Source organism: Pavona decussata, unplaced genomic scaffold (genome assembly GCF_977016875.1).
Source record: "Pavona decussata unplaced genomic scaffold, jaPavDecu1.1 SCAFFOLD_61, whole genome shotgun sequence".
NCBI lineage: Eukaryota > Metazoa > Cnidaria > Anthozoa > Scleractinia > Agariciidae > Pavona > Pavona decussata.
Genome location: NW_028145482.1, coordinates 3,176,431 through 3,187,500, shown reverse-complemented (window position 1 = coordinate 3,187,500; position 11,070 = coordinate 3,176,431). Strand labels below are relative to the sequence as shown.

At 37.7% G+C, this 11,070-nt stretch overlaps 1 protein-coding gene and 1 pseudogene across 2 annotated transcripts in view; one reads left to right on the top strand and one right to left on the bottom strand.

Moving 5' to 3' along the window:
• Window positions 1-11,070, bottom strand: part of LOC146479110 (uncharacterized) — a 177,126-nt pseudogene that overhangs the window by 6,860 nt on the left and 159,196 nt on the right. The window lies entirely within an intron of this gene.
• Window positions 1,685-10,354, top strand: LOC146479123 (acyl-CoA-binding domain-containing protein 6-like). Its single transcript, XM_085111427.1, has 8 exons — window positions 1,685-2,018; window positions 3,809-3,873; window positions 4,397-4,514; window positions 5,242-5,339; window positions 5,612-5,714; window positions 6,585-6,674; window positions 7,720-7,750; window positions 9,436-10,354. The coding sequence occupies exons 1-8, from the start codon at window positions 1,740-1,742 to the stop codon at window positions 9,585-9,587; spliced, it is 936 nt and encodes a 311-aa protein (XP_084967553.1). The 5' UTR covers window positions 1,685-1,739; the 3' UTR covers window positions 9,588-10,354.

The following is an 11,070-nucleotide window of genomic DNA, read 5'->3' as shown; positions in this document are numbered from 1 at the left end:
CCAGTAGGCAAAACTCCAATCACATCTTGTCCTAAATACACTATCTCTAAGGCGCGAACTTGGTCTACCTTAAAAACAACAGAAACATCGGATTCAACAACACTGAACAGCAAAATTCAGAGCTTGAAGGAAGGAAGCGATCGCCATTTTTTTTTTTAACCTTGGACGTTGGCCCCATGCCTTCTGCGCTAGGTTGAAAGCGAGGTAATCTGCAAGATTTCAGCAGATTTTACCAGCCTGTACCAGGCGGTGTGCGTCACGAAATTCGACCAATCAGAATGCGTTATTTGATCAGTAGTCTTCGCGCCCAAGAACATCAGTCTGGAGAGTTCAGCCTGTTGAAATTTCGTCATTAACGAAGCCTGTGACATTTTTTTCCCGGTTGAAAGTCGTTTCAAAGTTAGAGGAACAGATTGGCTTAATGCTGGTTAGGTTACTTTTCAAGCTGAAGCATTTGTTCGCGTTTGTAGCCATTTCAAAGGTGACGACCTTGCGCCTGCCGCCATGTTGTTTTGGTCGTTGATTTACTGCATTTCTTGAGGCTAAAGCTTCTTACTCTTGCTGGGTATGGGCAATACTTTTGCATGTTAAGCTAGCTTATCCTTTCCACTTCAGAATTTTCGGGGTCTACCCGGGTCTACCCCTTATGGTTTTCCCGTTAGAAGCCGTTGAACTAATAAAGAATCTATGGAGAGATCATGTAAACAAAGTAGCTCAACTCCCGGGAAACCGACCGGGAAAAGCCAACAGGCGAATGCTTTTTCTCTCCAACAAATCCAGGAAGGAAATGTAGATCTCTTTCACCCTGAGATAAAAAAGCAAACTAAAAATGAGCGAAAGCAATGAAAAATACACTGCGAGCAGTCGTACTTTTTCCTTTGTTCACGCGCTCGAACTGACAGTAAAATTATGCAAATTACAAAATTGTGACTCGCGGCCTCACCGCTCGCTAATTCCATCGCGTGCCGCAGAACTTAGGAGAAAGAGACAACTCGACCGCTCGCGGTCTAAATATATATAAGAAAAGCGTCTATAAGCAGACGTGACGGCACAAAATACTAGTATCAAGGATAAACCTGAATAAACATAAAAAATTCTCGCCTTGATTGTCTCCGAACCGGGAATACTAACGAAATCGCCTTGTGTGTCCAACAAGAAGAATCAACGGCTGCCACCAGACCGTTACAATTTGTCAAATTGCTGTCTTTAGTGATAGTTTTTGGAAAAGGAAGCAAAGTTTGAATGCCCAGTTTCAGTGCGAGTGTAAGTCGACCTAAGTCTTACGTTCGGGAGACGTTTACTCGATTGTGACCAGAGGCAAATGAGCCATTTCCATATTTTTACCCAGCACCCTTTGTGGGTCGTGACGCACACCGCCTGAGCCTGTACCAGGGCCGTTCGTCGTGGCTAACCCCGCGGACGGCCCTGGGGACGAGGTTGGAAGTTTCCATTGCTGTCTAAAAGATCTTGATTGAATTGAAAAAAGATCCTCGCGGTTAGTAGGCAGCTTTCAGGCTTTCTTTTCGCAAGTGCTTAAGTTGCGTACTAACTGCGAGGAACTTTTCTTCCATTTAATCTATCATCTGCAGTTCAAAACATATGTTTCATATATTCAGCTCTGACCGGGGGCCACTGGTGCATTCGGGTTTTTTTTTTTATTTGACCGTTGGTTACTTTTCGGTGCTTGGTGATGCAAAAACACATGATTTTTTTAGTGCATCACTTTCTCGAACTTCTGAATGTGTCCCAAAAACTCTTTTCAGAACTGTCGGCATCGCGTGTCCTTACGTGATTCTCCAGGATTTTGCGTCAAATGTCGTGACCCAATACATTTGAGCCCACAATTTGCCAGCAGTTTGTACCGTCACACAAAATTCAAGATGGCGGAGTACTTTGATGAAAATATCCTTGATGCCGAAGATTTAGAAAAGCTCTTTCAAGCAGCGACAGAATTCGTCAGGACTATGAAAAACTTAAGTGACGAAAAGAGACTTACTTTCTATTCTCTTTACAAACAGGTGAGTTCCTTAAAAGTTCTGTAAATTGACTTGCATACGTCACTTTGATTCAAATTTCTCATTTTGTCTGTTATGAAAATTTCGTCAAAATTGGAAACAAAATCGTTTTCTTTACGGGAGAAGAGGACTTTAGTATAATTCTATTTATAAACATTTATAAACGAGTTTTTAGGGAACGTTTAAATAACTAAATAACAAGTCTCCACAGATCGCGCAGGGCACTGCAGCTCCTGATATGATGCGCGAATTACTCACCGACTCGTTAGTTATATCATTTTTGTACATCGCAGGTTAGGGGTGTTAGGAATCGAACCCCAAAAACTAACCTGAATCTACACTGCGGATATGTTAGAAATTGGACAGCTCTGTATATATCCCTCCCCTACATAAACCTGTATACCTACCCGGGGTAGTCAATCGATAATATCGATAATCGATAGCATTCGATAACAATCGATAAAAATCGATTAATTTTTTCGAAATTCGATAAAAATCGATAAAATATTTTGTTGTGAGTAATTGATAATTATCGATTTTTGAATCATGGCTATCGATTTTATCGAAACTGAATTATCGTTCCAATTTTCGAAACGGCAACACCTAAAGATATTAAAGAACTCGCAGAGACACTTATAACAACTTCCCTGTTCGTAAAACAATATAAATTGCTTCATCTTTTCTACAAACTTTTAGTATTACTCAGCGTGTGTTGTATTTGAATGAAATCCGATATAGATCCCTGGTTGATTATTCCACTGTTTTATTTATTTGCTGATGTAACACAATCGCACGCTCGTTGCTTTTTCACCCAGTCTTTAAAGGGAAAGATTTTCGTGATTTTTTGAGTAAAGATATAAACAAATCATCTAGACGCCCTCGTGTTCGTAATCTAAATTCTTCTTGTTCCCCATATTTCTTAGGTTAAACATGGCTTCAAAACCAACGGAACAAAGGACGAGAAAAAATTTAGACAACAATCTTGAAGCCGAGAACCCGGAAAAGGAAAAATAATTTATGTTTGTAATCGAACCCGGTTAATCAAACAATAAAATCAGGAAGAAAATCATAATGCAGTCTCTTTGGTCTCTTGTAGTGTTTGTCAACAAATCATTTCATTGCGGCCTTTGAAATCTACATTTAAAGAGTCACAATCAAACGCTCCCTCAACGGAAACAGGATAATTTTTATCAATTCAATAACGATCGATGAATCCGATAAAATTGATAACATTAACACTTCGTCGGCGTGTGAGTATCGAATTTTATCGATTGACCGATAAAATCGATATCATTTAAGTTCAATTTATCGATAGATATCGATTTATCGAATGATTTTCCTATATCAATTTTTATCGATTGACTACCCCGGGATACCTAGGATTTTCACACTGATATTCAACGCCAGTAGGTATTGGAATGTGGCCAATGTGCGAGCCAGCGAGCCAAATGTGCGAGCCATGCGAGCCAAACGTGCGAGGCATGTGAGCCAAACGTGTGAGACATGCGAGCCAAACATGCGAGGCTTGCGAGGCTCGAACAACCCCTAACATAAATGCTAACCATTAAGCTAACCGGGGAGATACTTAAGCTAACCTGAGTGCTATTTAGGCTAACTGGAGTGCTTTTTAGGCTAACCTGAGTATCTGCACGTCTGCCTCGCATCGCTCGCTGGCTCGCAGATTGTCGAGACCCAGGTATTGTCTGTGTCATAAAGCAGTAAAATCCCTTTACCGGTATTTAAAACTGAGCCGTCCATCAGCTGACTATTTTCCAATCCTTTCTCTTCAAAAGGCAAAAGAAGGACCATGCTCCACATCCAGGCCAGGTTTTTGGGATGTAGTAGGTAGAGCCAAGTGGTGAGTTCACTTTTTTAGGTTATCCTTTTGTGGCCGTAGAGGCTTTTTTCAAAACTGTCAGGGTGCCAAACTCCAAACATCAATTATGTATGCATTCTGCAACTCAAACTCCATCCAGACTCACTGGATTAGGGTTAGTGAGACAGTGGTGCATGTATAATATTAATGTATGCGGCTGTGCAGAAATCTGTCCCTGTTAAGGTCATCTCCAGATAGACCTTTCAGTTGAAGAAAATTGCAATACATTCATTCAAAACATCAAAACGCTCATTTGAAGTGTATATACAATTCTGACAATTATTGTTCAGTCAAGTTTGATTGCTGAGCACATTCAAAACCAAAATGTTTGTAGTATATGGATTGGGTTAAGTTGAGCAAACCAGGAGGGTTTGTTAAAGCTTGATTTGATTATTGGGCGTTAAGCAGTGACTGATTGGCCATCAAACGTTCAGTCTGAAGCTTGAAATTGTTTTATTCTCTCCTCTGTAAATGTATAAGAAACAGTTTTTTCTAATTCTTTTAGGGACTCGTGGAAAAAGCTTGGAGACATGCCTCAACAAGAAGCCCTGGAGCGTTATATCCATGAACTTTTTGAAACTGATCCAGAATGGGAAGCAAAATATGCTGTCACTGATGACCTGGTAAGTTATTACCAGGATTGTACAATAAACAGTTGAGATGTACTCCTAGAAAGTTATTGTTCCTTTATTATTACCTTTGAGAATTCAGACTTTTGTGATCCATGCCAATTTATGCCCATCTTTAGTTATCACATTTCTTATGATAATGCGGACAAAAAACTTTTCAATGCCTATAGTCTAACTTAGGTAGCCAAGCCTGCAATGGCTTGAGGATGTATTGGAAAGGGGAGTACACAGCTGCAGCATTAACAACAACCCTTTTTAATCCAATTAGTAAAATGGCCTTAGCTCCCACAAGTCTCCTAAAGCTCGGTGGTAGAGCATCTGAACTAGTAATCGGAAGGTCATTGGTTCAACTCCTGTTGGGAGAACTTGGATTTCTTTTTCCAAGTATGCTGGCTGAATAATGTATAATTCTCATATGACCAGATTGGGAAAAGTAAGAGGCAAAACTTACCAAATGAGTTGTAGGCCACATGAAAAAGTACAGCAAGCCAGATAGAGATAAAAAATGATCTTTTAATTTCGCTGTAAGTTGTTATTCACAGATTGACAAAGGTACTAAAGTATGATGGCTAATACTCCAGCTAAAAGTAATTTACCCCAAATTGTGCGGGTATGAATATTATTTTGTGTCAACTAAACAGGGGTGGTGCCCACCTTTCACCAGCTTGGTGAGTGAATTAAATAAATAAATAAATGTCGTTCTATCCATCTCTGTTTGCAGACTGTAAAGGAAAGTGAAAAACCAGTTCACAAACAGACTATGGGCCTTGCCGTAAGCACTTTGCGAGGACAGGAATATTGTGAAGATGATATCATAAGGTAAGTATAAACAGTATAAATTCTTGATTACTATTTTCATTGCCAAGATTCTGGAATGTGCCTAATAGAGTATATAATAGGAAATGATCTTAAAATCTTAATGACTCCCCTGTGATATTATTATTTAATAATTAATATGTAATAATATTGCTCTTCATTTCAGTATTTACAACACAAAATGATTTCTTTATCAGTTGGTAAACTATGTTTCCTATGTTTAAATTAAAATGTGGAATCCCCTTGTTGATTGACAAATCTATTTGTCTTAATAGTGATGCTAACAAGTCAGTGTTTGATTGGTGCAAGGATGGAAATGTCAAGAAAATGGATGTCTTGTTGAGACGAGGCGAAAGTGTTAATGCTAAAGATGATCAGGTGGGTGTGTACTGATCATAAAAAAAATCACTTTATTCAAGTGTCAATATATTTAGCACAGAGTGCTTATTAGGGACACTCTCCGGATCAAATTGGAATTTAGAAATTTTAATTTTTGAGGAGAGGGGAAAATTGAAGTACCCAGAGAAAATAATTATCTTGGAGCAAGGATGAGAACCAGTAAAAAACTCAACCCACATGTGACGTTGAGTCCGAGCCACATTGGTTGGAGGCAAGTGCTCTCACCACTGCATCATCCCAACTCCTGCAAGGAAGACTAGAAAGGACACTTTTCAGGGTTTCCTTTATTCTTGGAAATGAAGATCAAAGTGGGTCTTGTCCCTGCTCTAAGGGTTTTTCCCATGTTTAAACATATGCTGATAACATTAGTTCCAGGTTTTCTAGAACATTTGATCTCTAGTTCCCCCTGCAAAAAAACAAAACAAAACATGAAAACCAGTAACACGCAGCGAAAAATTTGGGATGAGGATGATTGAGATTACACGAGAGTGGTACATGAGAAGATGTCTCACCCCAATCCCTCCTTGTTCATATCCCTATTTAGCTTGTGCTGGACGGATTGATTAACCCTCCACGGACAGGGGTTTCTATAAGAGCAGGCAACTGGCGAAATTCGCCATCTATATCAAGCAAATTGACTCAAATTTGCCGCCTTCTTTCTCCGAAATTAATAAAATTAGAGTAAAATTGAACTTCCATTAGCTGCCTACTTTGCAGTTTTTGCCGTCTGCTTAAAAACTTATTGAAACCTCTGCACGGATCTTGAGAAAAGGGGGTCTGCAAGCAGTCTTAAAGCCACTCTGTTGATGTGCCACTGAAATTCCCATTTATTTTTGTCTTATCTCTTAGGGAATGACTTTACTTCACTGGGCGTGTGACAGGGGTCATGAGGATGTAGTGAGATATCTGATAAAAAACAAAGCAGAAATAAACACGCAGGTAAGGAGGGGCAACACCTGATTGTTCTTTCATTATTGAGGTCAATGTCGGACACCAATGAAATCCATCCAAGTTATTAGACAGTGATATTATTTTAATTAACAATAACTTACTATTAGTTGAGCTCTCAGGTTTAGGTGTGGCAAAGGGTGCTTCTCATTACACATGGAAAATCCAGAAAATCTTGTTGGAAAATCAAATTTTACAGTTTATCCCATTTGGAAAATTCCTGAAAATAGGGGCCAGTGGTTGAAGCAATGCACTATTACAGATCTTTTTTTGACCTTTGCAGTTGATTTGGCTCATTTTGTACATTATCCATCTTCTGTTAGGACAAATTAAACCATTAAATATTTACGACTAAAATTTCCAACTGGGTGGTTTGTGTACTGGAAGACAGTTATAGTCAAAACAGAGAAAGGGGTAGGGTGGTAGAAACAAGGAGAGAAAATGGATAAATAGGAAAAGCAGCAAGGGAGGGGAGGGAACCAGGAATAAAATGCTATATGGGAAGTATTTTCCAAGTCAAGCATCCCTGTCCTTCTCCCCCACCTCCAAACACTGGGGTTCCAAGTGGCTGTACTACATTGGTTGATTGCCAGACTTTCAATCTGACGAATTTTTAACCCTTTCAGTCTCAAAATCAACATATATGCATTCTCCTCACTGTTCTCTATATATTTCTTATTGCACTAGTTGTGAGAATTCATTTCAACATCAAGATATTTTGTCTTTGAGCAGCATGTTTTATGAAGTTGCATTGTTGAAGGGGTGTGTGGAATAAAGCCCTAAGTGACTGTTGATGTAAGGTCAAATTCTCCTGTTGTTTCACAAGTGAATACAAGGCAAATTGGAAGGAGAATCTAGCAATTTATCAGAAGTCACTTAGGGCTGTTTTCCAGACACCCCTTCAATTCAAAGTCAGCCACTACTGGTCAGAGTGAAATGGTTAAGCTTCGGCTGTGTGGCTATCTGACTGGTCTGTGACTATTTGTTGTGTTGAAACATAAATCACATATCTGAGAATTATATTTTTCTACACTAGGATCCTGATGGACAAACACCCTTACATTATGGTAAGTGCATTTTGTTTGTTTATGACTAGTGAATGACACTTGGGGGTTTGCCAATGTCATCTTAATTATCATAAAATTTAGTGAACTTTTGCTTTGAATTTCTCCAAGAATTATTAAAGTGCCCCTAACCCGTCAATTTGTTTTCTTTTGGTAGATTTCCATATCTGTCAAGAACTCATTTTCGAAAAATTTTTTGAGAAATATTGAATCCTTTTTTTTTTTTACGAGGGCTAGAAGTGAAGGCAGTCTTGTCGATATTTTCACCTATCGTTCGCATTAGTCCCCCACTCGGCCAAATATGGAGCGTGACGTAAGAAAAGGACATCGTGCAAAAATATCCGAAGATTCGCGGTAATGCTTCAATTATAAACAGAGAAAATGGTTGAAAAATGTGTGGTTTTTGGATGCAGCAACTCTCGAAATGTAGAGAAAGGAATCAGCATGCATAAGATTCCTTCTAAATCCTTCTGGTGTCCTTTTCTTACGTCACAGCTAAGAAAGTGTCAAATATCGGACGCTTCTCATTGGCTCGTTCCTAATGAGCCCACGAGACAAAAATTTGTCCAGTGGGGCTTAAAGCGCGCAAAAATTTAAAAATTTCAGTAACTTTTAGCGCTCGTAAACAAAAAGGATTCAATATTTCTAAAAAAAATTTCGAAAATGAGTTCTTCACAGATATGGAAATCTACCAAAAGAAAACAAATTGAAGGGTTAGGGGCACTTTAATGGTTTGAAAAGCAGTATCAAATACTTGAAGTTGATTAATAAAAACTCTGCTGCGCCACGTTGTCCACTTATTGGTGTTTGGAAATCAGATGAAGTACCCTTTCTCATGTTTGATACATGTATATTCAAACAAATACTGGCAGGACGTTTTAATTTCCATAAGAAAACTGGAACATCACACCTGAAAGGATTAATTTTTAATTTCTGATGACTTCATCAAACAGCGGTACACCCCGGGGGGGAGGGGTACTCCCTTAAATGGGCTATATAGGTATGTGCGGTGCCAAAGGGTATGGATTTTCAGCTGCTTTAGTCATAAATAGGGTATCGATTTTAGCCATTTTGCTGCCATTTTGGTAATAAATAGGGTGTCAATTTTTGCACTCTAGTCTTGAATTCGTTTTTTTTTTTTTTTTTTTTGAAGCTACTTCTTCATCATGATGTTTACAGCAACTGCATGAGCATGAATTCAAATGCTTTTTTTCTTTTTCTCTTTCTTACCAACTTTATGGCCTTAAAAATCCCACTCGCATGTACTTCAGTAATCACATTCTATAATAAGTCCAAGCAAAATGACTGAGGACTAAAATTCACCGAAAATGCCAGTGGATTGTACTCATATTGTCAATATTGAATTTAGCGTTGACCCGTAGGATTTATTCCACGGTTGATGTGTTAACAGTTATTTGTGTGCGAGATAACGCAATCATAGTAAAAAATTACCACCCGAGTTACCCGAGTCAGTTTTTGGTGTTTCTCCCCACAGATTTTCGAGCAATAGAGAGACTGCTTGCAGTCTTATTGTGTACTGGTACAGTCTGGATCTGTGGAAATTTGTGGTTTGGATATGTGAAAGTTTTGTAGGAGTATAGTTCAGATTCACATGGAAGTTTTGTACTGTTATGTCGCAAGCAAAGGCATACTTCGAAGTTACAATCACTTTTTTTTTCAATTTACAGCTGCTACGTGCGATTTTTTGACAATAGTAAAAGAACTATTACAATCTGGAGCAGATTCTTCAATTGCCGACAGTGACAGCTGCCAACCAGTTGATGTTGCAGACAGTTCCGCAGTAAAAGAATTGTTAAGTGTAAGAAATCAAGAGTTCTAAATTGTTTTATCAAACTGTATCAACTATAAGCAAATGGTGTGTATGCAGCTTCAAAAAGCTGGAAATGAGTATTTATTTTCTACAATTAATTAAGTAATGTCACAAAACAATGTTTTTTAAGGGCTTATCCTGTGCCCAGAGTTGTTATACATATAAAGAGTGATTTTATGTATTTTAAAATCCTTGGGAGGTTATTTTTACAAGATATATTAACTTGTAAATATAAATGTTAGAGAAGTGTGATCAAATGATGTAATGGAATAAAGTGCCTTGTACTTGAACTACGATGAAGTCAAAACCCTTGCAAAAGTGAAAAACATAGCAAATTGTAGCAGATTACTCCCAACTTTGCATAAATGTGGATTAGCTCTACCGTCTTGTATGTATGATGATCCAAGCTGAATGTTCAAGTTTAGAGTATATGTTGTGGTTCAAAAATTGTTTTTCGGTTTAAAAATTTTCACACCAGTTTGATTTTTATTTCCCTTTTTATCAGATTATGGTAATGAATACTGCACAAAGGAAAATGAAATTTAAACTGGTTTGAAAAATTTTAAACCAAAAACAAAAAATAAACTACAACATGTACAGTAAGTTGTTTTGGTGTTAATTTTTATTATTTAAATATGCCTTTGATAGCTATGGCAAAGTACAAACAACAAAATTGAAAAAGTTATTTTATTGAAAAAATGACTAACTATTCTATTTATTAGAAAACAATTACCATTGTCAGTGAATTTTACAAATAAAGTTGCTTAAAGCAATAATTAGTTTACCATGGCTTTTGTTTAAATTTCAAGCACCGGATTACTGGGCAATACTTAATTATCATGTGCTTCAACTGGAATATGTTTGTAACACATCGTACTGTAATAATTGTACTCACGAACCTATGGCTAGAAACACTTCAGTTGCAAATCTGAATATGAAAAATACCAATCTCAAGTGTTTGCAGTGTGTCTTATTTCTTTTACAAATTATTCAGAAAAAAATTAATTATTACTCCACCAATTTTAATCCCTTTATTTATTCTAATTTAAATTACAACTACTCCCTATGTGGCAAGGCCTATCCACAGTTAAAATACTAGTAATGACAAAAATTTTACAAACATCTTTAAATATGATTTAAATACGAGAATGATGTATTATTCTAGAAAGTGACACAGGCAATCTCGGAGAAAAGAAATACGAGTGCTCCTATCAGGAGTCGAACCTAAGACCTTCCGATTATTAGTTCGGATGCTCTACCACTGAGCTTGAAAATGTTTCAAGCTCAGTGGTAGAGCATCCGAACTAATAATCGGAAGGTCTTAGGTTCAACTCCTGATAGGAGCACTCGGATTTCTTTTTTCCAAGATTGCCTGTGTCACTTTCTACAATAATACATCATTTTCATTCATTCACCAGGCTTAAAATATACCATCACATTTATTTCATCATTAAATATCCTTGCTTAAGTTAAAGAAGTCTATTGGAATCGG